The sequence below is a fragment of the Armigeres subalbatus genome, chromosome 2 (genome assembly GCF_024139115.2).
Source record: "Armigeres subalbatus isolate Guangzhou_Male chromosome 2, GZ_Asu_2, whole genome shotgun sequence".
Lineage (NCBI taxonomy): Eukaryota > Metazoa > Arthropoda > Insecta > Diptera > Culicidae > Armigeres > Armigeres subalbatus.
The window spans coordinates 97797077-97814028 of record NC_085140.1 but is presented as its reverse complement, the minus strand read 5'-3'; the positions used below and the strand labels follow the sequence as shown (position 1 = coordinate 97814028).

The following is a 16952-nucleotide window of genomic DNA, read 5'->3' as shown; positions in this document are numbered from 1 at the left end:
TGAAGGCATAATGTAACACTACCTTTGCATAACATTTGTTTTGAAAAGTGACCTTTCATAACGCACATGGAATTGGGACACGTTCCGTGATTCCCCACGAACGAATGGTTGAGCAATGAAGGAACTCTCGTTCAAACTATAGCAATGCTGGAATAAGAGATTGGCGGTGTGTATGCAGAAGAATAATGCCACACACAAACGGGAAGATGATAAACTGCAGGTTTGTCATCTTGCTAATTTCGACAGTTCTTGCGTTTCTTCTCTTGTCTTCTTACTTTCCCATGTTACTGTAGGTGAAACCAATTATCGGACATGACTTGCAGGTGGGCTTGAAGTACTTTGGATTGACGCAAATCAAACTGCTGGAAAGGTGTTTCGCGAGCGCCAATACAAAGGACAGAAGGTACTTCAGTACCAGAAGTCTGACAATTTGTTTACATTATTTATTACGCAGTCAAGGTTTGCATAAGTAACTTTTTTTTATCGACAGGTCGTTAACTGTGCTCATTCGCCGAATGGGTTTTCGCTAATTGCAATGCTTAATGGATTACCACCTTTGAACATGGAAGCAAACTTTTTTGTGCGGTATGGCGGAAAGCATTCAAAGTGAAATTTCATAAAAATAAACAAATGAGTCGGCGAAAAAATATTCGGTATGAGTAGTTTAGCGATCACTACAAAGTGTTGGTAAAATTATACTCAATTCTTGATCATCGAGGCTTCATGAACGAGTCAACTCGCTTGCGATTCTGTAGGGAGAGCATCGTGCTGGAGCTTCACTGATAGAATCGCATTGTATCGCTCACTCGCCGAAAAATCATTTTTATTAGTCATTGATTTAAGCGAAAAAAGTTAATTCAGCAGTAAAGAACACGTGAAAATCATGCAAATATGCAAATCCCGATTCGAATCATGAGAGATTCTCTGGGTAATGATTCTGATGGGCTTTGATTCACGCATGATTTTGTCAAATTTGTTTTTACAAAAAAAAATCGATTTTTAAGAATTTCTACTTTCGATGCCATTTGTCATACAAAATTCTGCTAATTGTAATGTAATGTTTGTGATGCTACAAAGCTTACCTTTATTCATTCATTTTTACTCGAGTTTGACAATGGATAATTATTTTTGAAACCGAAGTATGATTGAAAAAGAAAATCGGAAGGATAATTTATTATCTAGGATAAAAAGGCAAAACGTGATTCACATCAAGCCAATATTGCACCACGCATGTTAAAATTACTGCACCCGTTCGATAATATTGGCTTATTGCTTCTTATTTGACGTGCAAGTAAGCAAAACTATGACGACCCGTTATAACCGAATTTGGTTGCATTTTTTGTACACCGTAATAAAATAATCTCAAAATTAAATTGACCGAACTTTCGGCTTCGAAGGTCCCGCCAAAAAAGAGAAGGTTCCACCGCTCTTCACTGCAACGAAATAAGACGCCACGATCAGGGTCAAGCTGGTGATAAAAACGCTGTAAGTGATTGTTTGCAGGCAGTCACCGTATCCATCCAACCAAGGAGATCGTCACCAGGCCGAATGAAAAAAAAGACCTCAAACGGGCTGAGAGAGGAACTTATCATGACCACATGCTCCTACTACGAACCCGCCTTTTAGGGTTCTAAATTTTTACATCAACTTGGCCTGACTTTCAACTAGACATACCTTCGAACTTAACTATTAAAACAATTGAAAATGTGTACTTCCAAAGTGTTTAGCAATAATTTAACTTGTAATCCAGACCCCGGAAAAAAATTGGATTTGTATTCTGAGAAAACGATCTTTCTTTAAACTATTGCATATTCGTGCAAATTCAAAGTATGCGGATTCAAACGCGTCAATGTGCTTGGGTTCAAAACGCGACTGTCTTAAAAGTAAACAAACAGCACTGAAACCCAAGGAACTGGAGAAGCCACTAGAAGGAGCAACATTAAAGTTTTGCAATTTTGTAGTAAACAAGCTATCATGGGCATACGAGGTAGTTTTATTCCGTAATTTATTAGAAAGCTCCAAGTGGCTTTCTGCGTTACGAAAACGAAATATTACGCATTGCAAGGAATCCTGGAAAATTCAAAGCGCCTCCAATAACTATTTTCCGTTTTTTATTTTAACAAATGCGGCTAATGCTAAATTTGTAATGTTTTGTTGATATTTATATTTATGACATTTCCAAGAGGCTCAACAACCCTTCCTTTAGTCATTGCGATTTGTGGATCTTGCCTAAGATGTGGTGGGGTTTTAACAGCGAGCTGTGGTGAACTTCGATGAAAAACTGCTTGTATCAGCCTACCAGAACGATCGTTCGCCGCTCGAAGGGCACTGGTCCCATGGTATTTGGGTCGTGGAACAGTTAGCCGCCGATAAAACCAACCATTACGAACAAAATGTTTTAGGACATGAAACATCGCATGACACTGTACGACATTATTTTAAATTTGATAAATTTGATAAATATTTCTCATTGGGTTGAGCCACTACATAAATATCAGGGACCAATTCTATACATTTCGAGTTAGTTGACACCGACAGGCAGTGTTGTCCTACACTCAGTGCAAAAAATTCTGCTCTTTGAGCCACCAGCCACCATTCTGCACACCAGAGCCAAAGGAGCGCGCGCACTGAAAATGCACTGGAGTGTATTTTCAGCGCGCGCGTTCCTATGGCTCTGGTGTGCATTTTTTCAATAGTTTCACATGACATTTAGAAAATTCAAATATCCCTCTATTAGTTGCACTTACTTAGTTAAGACTATAAAATCGTTTAGATAGAGTAAAATCAAAGAGCAGATTTTTTTGCGTTGAGTGTAGGACAACACTGCCGACAGGGTGATGATGATTAGTCCTTACATGTTGTGTACTCATGTAAACACGCTATTCAACTTTTGGGCAACAACAACAACTGTCATGAAAGTTGTTTTGATATCATGTTTTTTTTATGTCTTTATTATCGAGACTTTCAGCCCAAGGCTGGCTCGTCTCGTGATAACGCACACTATGTAGGGTAAACGATCCGATAGTCGTGGGTGTTCCTATAGTTGCGGTAGGACACTGTGCGTTAAATCTACAACTCAAACGCAGCAACCCATTACGTCCAATGATAACACGACATGTCAATATTCGAAGCCAGTGAAAACAGCAATGATTATCTTCAAAAAACTGGTAAATACTTTAAATACGCCTGTGCACCAATAGTGGCGGTAGCGTTCTTATAGTTGCGAGTCCCTTAAGAAAACAATGGGATTCGCAACTATCCAGTATTTTGCGCTCGATAATGGCGGCTAAGTGAGTGCCTTTTTGACATTCAAGAGGTAGAAAATATTTACATAGTCTAATCAACGTAGGCCTCGAATTTATGAAAAATATTGGCACTCATGAGCTCTGTCTTGAATAAACAATTATGTTTATCTAAAGTCAAAAAATAGCCTTTATGGATATATTTCTTACTTTTTTCATTAGCTACATTTATGCCCTGCTTTTAAATATACATTTTTGTTTTCCAGCTGAAGAATACGAAAAACAAAAGCTCAAAACGTCGGAAATCCTGCTACGCAACACCAGTATTTACAGTACCCGGTTTCTACATAAAATGAAGTTGCATAGACAACATCAATTTTCATTCGTTACTTCCGATTTCAGCTACGAATACAGGAATCACGCATAAATTGGCTGATCGCTTCGTTTCCTTTCTACGAACTCGTATAGATTTGAAGAGCGCAGACTATTTTTCAAAGCTCATTCTTGAGCTGACAGAGGAAAATTAAGAATAGTATCATCTTTAGAATAGTAGATTACGATTAAGAAAATATATCGAGCGTTCAATGGCGTGGCGGATTCGCTCTCAGCACAGATGACAATTAATATTAGAAACACTCAACTTGGCGGAAACTCCAACAGACTGGATAGACTAAGGGATGGCCCATATTCCGGATAATAGAATCTCTGGACAATATTTATATATTCGACATGTTTGGTTTGCTTTCAACGGGCTTGAAGAACACAGATACAAACGGACTTATGGACTCCGACAATCGTCCCTGCTACCAGATTTTGAGGTACAATTCTTTTAGAGCGGACAAATTTTCTTAGTCGTAATGATGAGTCCACTGAAAGGAAACCAAACTCATTGTACTAAAATAAAATTTAATTTACGCCCGAGAGATAATATTCGGGGTTTTGGTATCCCGTAGTTTTGGTTCCCGTTGGAACTGTGCGTCCATCTAATCCATCTGAGTATCGAAGTTAGTTTTCAAAATTCTACTTTTTATGCTTTTGGTATGCGCATACTTCAGCTGCAAAACAAAAATGCATATTTAAAATCAGGGCATAATTGTGACTAATAAAAAATTAGAAAACGAATCAACAAAGGATCATTTTCGACTTTAGATAAACGCTTATGAGTGCCAACACTTTTCATGAATTCGAGGCTGTCGTAGCCTTGCAAATCCTCACTATTCAATCAGCGGAAAATTTGTCATCAAAAACACTGAATGAATCGTTTATTTTCATTCGAACAATCCAGAAATCCCTGTCAGAATTTCAAATTTCTTCTCATTAGCTTCTTAGTATGTTGGCATTTCAAATGCCTACTACAATTGAATTTCAAATACGTTATCAATTTTTTATTATTGTCATTTTAAAATAGTTAAGTTTATTTTATTATTTTTGTAATGTAACCAAAAATACGAATGCTTTTTTCCGACTCACTTTATTCCACAGAGGCCTACGTTGATTAAAATATGTAAATATTTTCTACCTCTTGAATGTCAAGTGGCACTCACTTGGCCGCCATTACCTGGCGCAAAATACTGGATAGGAACACGAATTAAAAAATACCGCAACTATTGGAATAGTGTATTAATAATTGGAGTTGTTATTTTAGGACGGAATACATGGAATACATGCGACCGAAGAATTTTTCAAATAAAAAACCCAGATTAATCCACCTAGCAGTGATGATGCCTTTCTCGTGCATTATAAAATATATTGAAAGAATCACATTAGAAAGGTCAAAAAAGCTCTTTAGGAGAATAGATCACATTTTTTCGATCATTTTGCATGTTTTTGCATTAGTTAAAATGTATTGCCACCATTTTTGGAAAAAAAAATTGTTCGGTTATGAATTTTTTTTTTTTCCAAGGGGGGACCCTTGGGAAAAAACAATGATTTTTCAATAATTCCGAAATGCAATGTCGGATCGAGCCAATTTTCAATAGCAAACAATGGGACCGCATTCCCCGTCGAATGCAACTTGTTGCGAGTAAATCGGATAATGCTAAGTTCCAAAAAATGTGTCTACAAAATTTGTACACATACACACATACACACACACACATACATACATACACACATACCGACATCACCTCAATTCATCGAGCTAAGTCGATCGGTATATAAAAATCGGCCCTCCGGGCTTCCTATCAAAATTTTGTTTTTGAAGCAATATTATAGCCTTTACGTACACTTAGTGTACGAGAAAGGCAAAAAGGGGGAACGCTTTTGAATATATATTCAAGGTAAGCGAAATGAAATATCGTTTAATTCTAGGAAAATGAATAGTGTTGGAACGTGCTGAGTTCCTCCACTATTGGATCATTTACCCTATGAATTGTTGAAACTATCCAAATATTTCTTTTTCTACGCAATACTATTCTGTATAGAGAACTTTTAACTAAAACACACCAAGGTTTTTTATGTGAATCCATGTTAAAAAAAACGACTTGCTGATTACTTTAGAGATTAATCGGACCACAAGTCAATCGAACTATTTCAACGTCTACACTCGTAACCAAAGATCAATCGGACTGTATCAAATATGGTTAAAAAAACGCAGGAATAAGGCTTTAAAGCCTACACGCGTAAACAATGGATCAATGGGACTGTTTGGATTTTGTCTTTTGAATTGATGTCTGGTTACGCTTGTAGACTTGAAAGCCTTGCACCAGGTATGTTTTGGATAACCGAGAGCCTATGCTGTTGATATATTTTATTTTATACATTAAAATGGCATTTACAATTTTCAAAAACCGCCCAATTGATCTTTAGTTACGAGTGTAGATATTGAGGGTTTACTCCAGGGTTTCATTGGATGACTCATTGGTTACACTTGAAGACTTGAAGGCCTTAATCCATAGACGACCAAGAACCAATGCTGAAAACAAAATTCTGTACTGTGTTTCTTGGGATTCACTTCTAAAAACTTAATTTGCATTCTTACTTCTTGCTTCTCCTATCTCATTTCCCAATTTCTCGATTGATTAGATTGATTAGAAAACTATTTAGTGATGTTTAGTGAAATTCTCAATTTCCGCTTCTCACTTTTCGAGTCTCACTTCTCACTTCCCATCACTCATAACTTCTCCCTCATCATTTATTACTTGATCTATACTTTTTAATGATTAATTATTAATAATTTATTTAAGGCACACGCTCTTACTAAACTATGACATCCACAGTCAAGCATATCGGATGGCTTCTTCTTCTAAGCCTGCATGAGGATATCAGTTTTATTATTACAAATGTACTTTTCATTAACTTGACACTACCCATACTAGTTTGTTCGTTCAGACATAGGTTTTGAAAATGAAACAGTAAGCCGAAAACAGTGAAGTTGCAGGAAAGGCCAAGATCCCGGTCAACCTTTCCAAACTTAGGAGTGAGCAGCTGCATCAATCGAGTCACCACTTTATTGAGAAAATATGGGACGACAAAGGATTGCCTATTGGCTATTGTGTCGCCAGCACTAAATTGATATCCAACTTCCGACGTTTTACTTCCGATGCCATGACTGTCAAAACATAATTTGAGTTTGACACCACCACATTGTCGGAAGAGCGTTCGGAAGTGTTGAAATCGACTACCGAACTTCAATTTAGTGTCAGCGACAAACACAAGCTCAATTTTGTGACAGATAACACCACACCTTCCTAGGGGCCCTCCTTAGCCGTGCGGTAAGATGCGCGGCTACAAAGCAAGACCATGCTGAGGGTGGCTGGGTTTGATTCCTGGTGCCGGTCTAGACAATTTTCGAATTGGAAATTGTCTCGACTTCCCTGGGCATAAAAGTATCATCATGTTAGCCTAATGATATACGAATGCAGAAATGGTAACTTGGCTTAGAAACCTCGCAGTTAATAACTGTGGAAGTGTTTAATGAACACTAAGCTGCGAGGCGGCAATGTCCCAGTGGGGGATGTAATGTCAATGAAGAAGAAGAAGAAGAAGAAGAAGAACACCTTCCAGTGCTGCATATTTATTTTATTTTTCCAAATGAATCTCGTCGGGAGTGGGCGTTGCTGCCAGTTCATCAGCGTCATTCAAACATTTTTGGACTAAATGCACAATATTAAGTCCAATGCCGAATGCCATTTGACTGAACTCCATTCGATAGAATGTCGTTTGGTCAAGCGCGAGCACCATTTGGTCGAATCTATATACATAAAAATGAATTTCTGTCTGTCTGAACCTTATAGACTCCGAAACTACATAATCGATCGGCGTGAAAATTTGTATGCAGAGGTTTTTGGGGCCGGGGAAGGTTCTTAAGATGCTTCGAGACCCACCCCCAAATGGAACACCAATTTCTTCATAACTAGAGAATTAATGAAACAAATGGAACCAAATCTGCCATGGGGAGGTTTTGGAAGGAAAGATATGTTTCTGTAGTGGTTTGACCCCCCCCCCCTCTTCTGGAAAGGAGGACTCCCATACAAATGAAACATAAATATCTTCCAAATTTGAGAACTAATCAGCGAATAAATCAATTTTAGGCAAAACGAAGTTCGTCGGGTCTGCTAGTAGTTGAATAAAAATTATTCAGATTGAAAGATATTAGCCTTAGGAAGTGGGAGCTCAGAAGTAATGAAAAATAAGATGTGAAAAAGGAAAAGTAAGAAAATGTGAAGTAACAGGAGAGAAGAGAGAAATACAAAGAGTGATGAAAAGTGATAAGTGAGAAGCAAAAAAAATATATGTGAGAGGTATGAAGACCTTTTTCCTATATCCCTTTACCTGCTTATTTTTTTCCTTCTCTCTTATTTTTTTCTGCCCCGTTTTCCGTCTCTTTTCTTTCGTCTTCCTTCTTATCTTAAACAATCTTTCTCCGTTGCTTCCTTTCTCCAATATTTGTCCTTCTCTTCCTTTTCCCTTCTTCTTTCTTCTTCTCTCCACTTGCCTTTTTCTTTCTTCGTTTTGCTTTCTTTTTTTTGTTCTACCTTCCTCATTCTTCCTTCTATCTTTCACCTTTTTCTTCTTTCTTTCTTCATTGTGCCTTCTGACGATCTTCTTACTCTATTCTTCTATCTTTCTTCCTTCATCTAAATGTCTTCTTTCTTCTTCGTTCGTCCATCTTACTTCTTTCTTCTTGCTTCTCCCTTCTTCCTCATTTCGTTTTCTTTCTTTCGTCCTTATTCTTTCTTTCTTATTTTAAAATTTTATTACCTTCTTCCATCTTTCTTTATTTTTTTTATTTTCTTCTTCATTCTACCTTACATCTTATATTTCTTAATTTTTCCTTTTTCTTCTTCTTTCATGCTTCTTCCTTCATTTTCTTCTCTTTTCCTTTTTTCCACTTCTATCTTCTTCATCCTTTCTCCTTTAATTTATATTTCTTCTTCCTTCTTCTTAAATCTTCCTTTTTCTTCCATCTTTCTGTCTCTTCCTTCTTTCTTTTGTCATCTTTCTTCCTTGTTTCTTTCTCCTCCATTCTTCCTTTTTTTCTGTTTCCTCTTTCTTCTATCTTATTTCTTCCTATTCCTTGTCCTTTCTTCTTACATGCTTCTTTTTTCTTCTAAGTTTTCTCAATCTTCGTTTTTTCTTCTTATCCCTTCTTCCTTTTTTACTACTTCCTTCTTCTTTCTTTTTCCTTACTTTTTTCGACCCCCTCCTTCCTTCTTCCTTCTTTCTTCTTTGGTCTTCTTTTTTAAATCTTCGATCTTCGTTCCTAATTCTTCGATCTACCTTCTTCTTTCTAAATTCTTCGATCTCCCTTTCTTTTTTATACTTCTTCCTTTTTCTTTATTCTATCTTTCTTTTTACTTCTTTCTTTGTGCTTACTCTTCCTTTCTTTTTCTTTCTTTCTTATTTGTTTTTGTTCTTCCTTCTTCCTAATCTTTGCCTTCTTCTCACTTCTTCTGCTTTCTACTACTGTTCTCCTTTTCCATATGGATTTTCTTTTCTTCTTCCTTTGCTTCATTTCTTTTCTTCATTCTTCCTCTTTCTTCCTTCTTCTTTATTCTTTCTTCTTCCTTCTTCCATATTTTTTCATCATCTTTCTTCCTTTTCTTTTTTATTTCTTACTTCTTTCTTTTCTATCCTTTCTTCTTCTTTCTCGTTTTTTTCTTCTTTCTAAATTATTCGATCATCCTTTCTTTTATCTTCTCCTCCCTTCTTCCTTATTTTAATTTTCTTTTTCCTTCATATTCATTCCTCCTTATGTGTTACTTCTTCTTCCTTCCTTTTTTCTTATCTTCCTTTCTTCTTACTCTATCTTTCATTTATCTTCATGTTCATCCCTCCTTTCGTCTTCCTTCCTCTTCCTTAATTCTTCTTGCTTTTTCTTCCTTCTTCCTTATTTTTTCTTCCTTCTTCCATAATTTTTCTTCTTTTTTTCTTTTTCTTCCATCCTTCTCTTCCCACATGCTTCTTTTTTATTATTTCTCGGTTTTTCCTTCATGCTTCTTCTTTCTTCCGTCTTCCTCCTTACTTCTCTCTTACTCTTTCTTCCTTTTTAATTCTTCATCCTTCTTTATTTATTCCTTCTTACTTATTTTTCCTGTCCTCCTCCTTTTCTCCTTTTTCTTTTGAATTTTCCCTTTTTTTTCTTCTGTCTTTGTTATTCCTTCATGCTTCTTCATTCATTATCTCCCTTTTCCTTCCTTTTGATTGTTTTGTTCATGCTTCTTTCTGTTTTCTTCTTCCCGATTCCTTTTTCTTTCTCCTCCCCTTTTCTTTTGTTTTTTATTGCTTCTTTCTTCCGTTTTCTTTCTTTTTCCAGCCTTCTCTCTTTCTTCTGTCGGGACTTCTACATAAGGCTCAATCAAAAGCTGAACATGAAAGGCTGAAGACGTAAGGCTGAAAAAGTGAAATTCTCATATAAGGCTGAAACTCGAAAGGCTGAAAAATTGTGAGAAGCAGATTTTAATGGAAAAATTCGCATTTGACGTGAATAGGGGAAGATCCATTAATTACGTAACACATAAGTTGACCATTTTTATTCCCCCCCCTCTTTTGTCACACTTTTTGTATGGATTGTCACACTTCTCGCAACCATAGAACGGAACAAGACTTTATTTATTGCTTTTGATTCTTGCATTTGGTTTTGATTCAAGTCAACTATACTTCTATATTTTTATTTCTTATTCCTAATTCTTCCTTCTTCTTTCATCCTTCTTTATTCTTCCTTTCCTTCTTTTCTCTCCATTCTTCTTTTTTACTGCCCTCCTTGTTCTTAATTGTTCTTTCTATCTTGTTCCTAGTTTATTTTTTTATTCCTTTCTTTATTTGATAAGCACTCTGTGTTACTTAACCGCTACTGTGCCGTAGTTATTTATCATTCTTTCTCTTTTCTTTCTTCGTAGTTCTTTATGATTCCTTTGCCCTTCCTCTTTGGTCCTTTCTCTATCTTTCTTCTTCCTTGTTCCTTCTTTCTCCTTAATCTTTTTATCTGTTTTCTTCTTCGTTCTTTCTCATTCTTCGTTTTCCTTCTTCCTTCTTCTCCTTTCATTCTTCTTCTTTCTTCCTGTTTTCTTCTTCGATCTTTTTCCTTTCTACTTCTTGTTCCTTCTTCTTTCTTCATTCTTGAATTATTCTTTTTATTCCTTCTAACTTATACCTTTTTCCTGTACCTTCTTCCTTCTTCTTCTTCTTTATTCTTCCCTCCATCATTCTTCATTTTCCTTCCTTCTTCTTTTTTGCATCTCTCTTCTTACTTCTTTACTCTCCTTATTTTTCCTTCTTCCGTTTTCCTGCCTCCTGCTTCTTTGTTCCTCCTTCCGTCTTTTTCTTCCTTTCTTCTTCCTCCTGCTTTTTTTTATTTTTTATCTTTTATTGTTTATTCTTTTTAATTTTTTACAATTTTTGTTTTTCATCTTATTTTTATTTTTTATTCTTTTTTTATGTTTTATTTTTTTTTATTTTTATCTTTTTATTACTGTTTATTTTTCATTCGTTATTTTTTATTCCTTAACCTTCCTCAACCTTAATTTTTTTTTGATCTTTTTTATTTTTTATTTTTTTCTTTGATCTTTATTATAATTCCTTATTTTTTAATCTATATTCTTTTTTTAGTTTATAATCTTTATTCTTATTTCTTTATTTTTTATTCCTTAACCTTCATTTGTTAATTATTTATTTTTCACTCTTTATTATTTATTTTTCATTCATTATTCACTTTTCAGCCACTCAACTTGTACTCCATCGTAAGATTTCGATTCATTTTATCCCACCAATCGCCTTCTGATACTTTTCAGTTTTCTTTTTCTTCCACCCTGTGAGAATTTCAGCGTTTCGAGATTTTCAACCTTTCAAGATTTCAGACTCTTGAGCTCATCCTTGGGGAAGATCCATTAATTAGGTAACGCAAAAAAAATGCCATTTTCAGTCCCCTTCTCCCCTATGTCACACTTTTTGTTTGAATTATTAAAAAAATTGTAAATTGTCACTCCCTTATGAGTATTCAGCCTTTGGTAGGACACCCCTTCTGCCTAACTTCTCACTTCGCTATTGTCATCTCCCATTTCTCACCTTCCGCTTTTTATTTCTCACTAGTCACTTTTTACTTCTCACCTATCGCAGCTCACTTCTCGTTACTAGCTACGAACATCGCACCGCTTACTTCTCATTAATCATTGCTTATTCCTCACTTCGAACATTCCACTTCTCACTTTTAAAATGGCTTTTCTTATATCTCTCTATTTGTATGCCCGATCTATAAGACTAGAGTATGTTAATTATTGAAGGTTTCTGTTCAACAGACTGAGATCACAACAGGAGTCCTTCGTCGGCGAGTACCAGACAGGTTTACGTGAGGGTCAATCATCGATAAATTCCGGGAGTGCAGACTCACTATCTGTTAATTTATTACAAAGCCGTGTACGATTCAGTGAATAGTATTCAGCCGTGGCGGATAATGTCTGAACACGGTTTTCCGGCGAAACTGATTTGGCTGCTACGTACATAGTTTGATGGCTCCCAATCAAGTATTCGGATTGCAGATGAAGTGTCAACCTCGTTTGTGACTGCTAAGTATTGCACTCGAGAGTGCGATTTGAAGCTCTGGCGTGAAGACATTATTTTAAAATAAAAATAGGCATAACCATTTACTCTACCGATAAAAAGCACATGGTTCCTAGTAGAGACAAGTGGTGTTGGTGTTCAGTCAGCGCTTGATGGGAAAGTGTTTGAAATTGCTACAAAGGATCATTGCTGAATGTTTAAATGATCTAGACTTAGATAATGCATATTCCAGTTGCTTTTGATTTCATGCGTTTGTTTTGTCCTGCATTGCTTTCATTACGAATCGCCTCTCTTATAAACTGTTATATGAATATTTTGGTGAAAATAAAGTATATTCGAGATTCCCATATAAAATGAGAAGAAAACTCTATTTTTAAATTTGCTAGTGAATGAAAAAATTCTGAATATGGACTTTTACTTTAGATAGGGTCGTAGCTCCAGTAATTTAGGTATCTAGACAATGCGAAATATCACAATTCATATTTTCTCGCCCATTTCAAATGAAAAATAAGACTCAGCTAGCAAACTACATTCCTATGTCTGGCTTTCCAGTCACCTTGTTTGGGATTATCAACTTCAAGGATGTTCAACCGACCTACGCATTCCTCGCTAATGGAATTTTCCAGTTCTTTGTCCCGCTTCAGTGCAGACTTAGGCAAAAAAGACACATTTATAGAACAGGCCAACGGAAGCATCCAGTCGCTCTCTGACGTCAAAGTTGGATAATCACTCGGAAGATTACATTCCCATTTTATGAAAACAGGTTCAAAATCTCCCGCAAAGGGCTGATTATTACTACATATAGTAACTTGTCTAGTCCAGTATTGATTAAATTAATAGAAAACTGTTGTTCCAAACATGTTTCGTATTTCAATAAGAAGCTCTTGAAAAACAGTATCCCACACCATTTGCGGCACTCAGCTTTTGACACGACAAATAATAAATAATGCACCTGAAGGCATCGCCAACGTTTGGAAAAATCCGGGAGCAAACCCGATTCGTTGCCAATAAATATTTCCGTCGCCGTGTCGTTTCGGTCCGAGCCCCAAGCAAAGGGCCAAAGGTTCAAGGATTTTAGTTTCCTCGTGGGTGTGCTCCTGCTGCACGAGCTCGAATATTAAGTCTAAGGTGACTTTCGAATACTCCGGAACGAACTTTGCCGATGACGTTGACATTTGAAATTTGAACCATGAAAAAAGCAAATTGACTTAAGAATATTTGAAGCTCTTTTCTGATTTTAGGAAAGGATTTTAGGATTAGGAAAGTTTTCTTTTGCTGAAAAAAAAAACGCGGAAAAGAACACTGTACTAAGTCGGAGCGAATCACTAAAACGATATTATTGGAAGACATGAGAAGTCTCGCATATCTGTTTTTCCTGCTTGATGGCGTCACATAATAAATATTTGCTGTGCTGCTACTGCTGGAGCGTGAAATTTTAACATACGGGTTGACCTTGAACAAATATCTGCTAAAATTTAATATCGCGGAAGTTTTTGCGTGTCACGCTAACGTTTGTGTAGCGGTTCGCTAATGTCCCATTAGAATTTCAAATAAGGCCTCTTGCAAATTACGATATCCTGCTATTTTTCAAAGCAATTTTTAATATATCAATATTATTTTTACGTAGTATGAATTTCTTCGGACGTATGGTTTCATTCATAGTTGCTAAACATCATTTCCGGTGCTCAACCAAATTTCAACTGAACCAAGAAACAGCGTTGATTGTTTGGCTCCAAAGCAAGCAACACGCCGAATGGAGTTCGAATGTGGACAAAAATGGAGAAAACCTCCCCCCATAATTGTCATCGTTAAGTGGATCCCGAAATCGTTTGTTTCAACATTCTCGTACGTGACTGGACTGGGAAATAGGCGGACGGTGCTGTTGCGGCTCGGTGGTTCAAGGTCAGTTCTGGGTAGAATGTTTTTCGCGTGCCACACGTTTGCAAATGTTTGGAATATTAGACTTGCGGCAATAAAGCAGCCAATAAAAAAAGGCCGGAGTCATATTATTGTTTTAGTGATTTGTGTTATCTAAATTTCTTTCTCGATCTTTATTTCAGGGAATTTTCAGCCCTTTGAAAGATATCAAAATTTAAGTTGGCTGTTTCCATTTTATCACGTTGCCTATTTGATAGCTTTTTTGCTCCGTCCGGCTCTCCCTTTACTGTTGGTAGTTTGAACCTGAGGTTTGGACGTTTGGACATCCTTATAGGTTTGGACTGGAATCTTATAATCGTAGTAGTCTACGTGTGACGATTCAATTTTCTGAACGGAAGTTTCTTTCAAAATCCTTCGACGTTCTATGATTTCAGATTTTTTTTCCATAACAGTTACAATAATTCAAAATTCGAATGGTTTTCCGCATTTAAAATAAAAGAACTATGGAATTCAAAGGTAAACTTATCGATGGAATCCTTCAAACGTGGAATGACACAAGCTTCAGTTTGATTTGATCGCCTATTTGATTTATTGGACAGCTTTTACGAGCTATTCCTAACAAACATTGGAAGCTGATAAATAGCTTTTTTTCCCCAAAATTTGTTTTTTTATTCAGCTAAATAAGTAGCTTATTTAGTTTAAATTGTTTGTTGGGATTGAATTATATTTGTTCAACATAATATGAAACAACGATTCTACACTTTCACTAGCTTTGAAGTCCGCAAGCAAAATCAGCTCCAGTTCCTCGACAACAGGACCCTCAATCCAGTCCCGTCAGCCAAGCTCCTTGTCTCGGACATCCAGAAGGCGTGGCTCTGATACCTGTCCGAAAGAGCCCCGACCCGCAACCAGTTTCGTCTCCACACGGGTGTCCCACTCGTCCGGTCTCGACGTCACCGTCGACGACAAGCTACCATTGGATGTCCACCGGTTGGGCGCGTACCCCAAATACCTACGTAGTAAGCGTCCGATGACAGCGGTTGGAAAGTCGGATAAACTGAAGTCGAAGCCATTCCAGTTCCATGGAGCATGTGCGGGAGTGAGATACGACACGCCGAGAAAGGTGGCGAAGCCGCGAGATAAGGTTTTACATTCGATGAATTATTCGGCCGGTTGTCCACCCTGTGAAGGACATACTTCAAACAGTTCGGGGAAAAAGATCATTTGGGATGAAGCTTTGGATAAGATATGCCAGTTGGAAGCCATTTGCAGTCGGAAAAAAGAGCGGATTGCGCAACTGGAAGCGGAGGTTGCTCTTCATGAAAGTGCGCTTCAGCAACGAGATGTAGACATCCAGAAGGTTAGCCAAGGTTAAATTTAATGCGAAGCGAAACTATTACAAATGTAATCTTTTAGCAAATGGAATGCGGAATCGAAAGAGTTTCAACAAATTCTAAGGATAAGATCAACCCGGAAGAAGCATTGGTAGACGAGCAGAAGGTTAAAGAATTGCAACAGCAATTGTTGAATAAGAGCAACGATTTTCTTAAATGCCAGAACCACATTGCTGAATTAAAACAGAAATTGGTAGAAAGCAACGCAAAAGTTGAGCAACAGGATCTCACCATCTTTGAGCTGGTGGAAAAGGAAGCCGAACGGGTGACGGAGCTCGAAGTGATGAAACAACTTGTCAAAGACTTGGAAGTACGTATAAAATCGAAGAATTTTATCATAAGTAAATATTTGTACATTTTCAGCAACAACTAACCACATTGCGAGCAGAACTTACCGATAAAGAGGCGTTGGTCGCGGTACTTGAGTCAAAAGTTGCACCAATGATCAACCAGGAGGAGATGGATGCGTTGCAGCAGGAAGCCAAACAGCTTCGATTCGGAAACTTGATGCTCACAAACGAACAGGAGTTGGACGCCGTTGTATTTAGGATCCGAACGCAGCTTCTCGGGGCAATTGAAAGGATCCGAAAGGAGTTCGATGTTCAAATGGTGTGACAATGGGTGAAGGAGACGGAGAGGTATATTTCGAAGTAGGTTGCAGTGTGATGGTTCTCTGGTAATTAATTTTGCGTTGCCTTATAGGAATTTCTGTTGAGATGGAATCAAAAACGTCAGGTCAGACTGGAGTTGAGAGTACACGCGGATACGAAACCATTCGAAGATTTTGAACAGGAAGCTTTGGCAGTATATATACTTTAAATTGACAGTGACTTTAGAACGGGGAATAGACCGGTTCGAGAAAACTCAAGATTTGAGTGATTCTTCAAATTTTCTGTAACTACAATATTCGTGATTCAAGTAACTCAATCAGAAGCATCAATTATATTTTATACGATTTATTTAACCTTTTGTCTGTGCTCTGGGGTCAATATGACCCCAGGCCACTTTGAGTGGCTGCCATTTTTTTAATTTTCAACCGATTCTCCTAATTTTTGGTAGTTTGGTAAAACTCGCCGAGATCTGTCTCCTAGGTGCAAATTCGCTTGAAAAATCTTGAAATCTCCCTGGCCACAGTGTACTTTTTTCAAAAAACTTACGTTGTCTGTGCTCTGGGGTTAAATTGACCCCAAATTGGAATTTGCTATAACTTTTTTATTGTTTGGTCAATTTTGATTTTTTGGGGCTGTTTTGAAAGATAATAATTATTTAATCATCTTTCAGGTCGTTACCAAAATTTGACTATAGTTGAGCGGGTACATCGCGTGGAGGAGTTTTCGTGAAAAAGGATACAAAAACAGTGATTTTTATGCTTATTTTACTTATATCTGAAAATCCTACCCATTTTGAACTGCACCTTTTCAAAAAGGTTATGCAGGAAGGC

General features: G+C 37.0%; 2 protein-coding genes across 9 annotated transcripts in view; one reads left to right on the top strand and one right to left on the bottom strand.

Annotated features, from left to right (window-relative positions):
* The window catches only part of LOC134210268 (uncharacterized), a 332517-nt gene that overhangs the window by 252275 nt on the left and 63290 nt on the right, over positions 1-16952 (bottom strand). The gene's annotated exons all lie outside the window — the stretch shown is intronic.
* Positions 13530-16491, top strand: LOC134210251 (uncharacterized). 2 transcript variants are annotated; one of them, XM_062686293.1, is made up of 5 exons: positions 13538-14633; positions 14888-15477; positions 15534-15821; positions 15875-16161; positions 16214-16491. In XM_062686293.1, the coding sequence occupies exons 1-4, from the start codon at positions 14621-14623 to the stop codon at positions 16124-16126; spliced, it is 1143 nt and encodes a 380-aa protein (XP_062542277.1). In that variant the 5' UTR covers positions 13538-14620; the 3' UTR covers positions 16127-16161; positions 16214-16491. The 2 variants fall into 2 exon arrangements, with proteins under 2 accessions (XP_062542278.1, XP_062542277.1); XM_062686294.1 differs by lacking the exon at positions 16214-16491 and having other exon boundaries at positions 13530-14633; positions 15900-16034.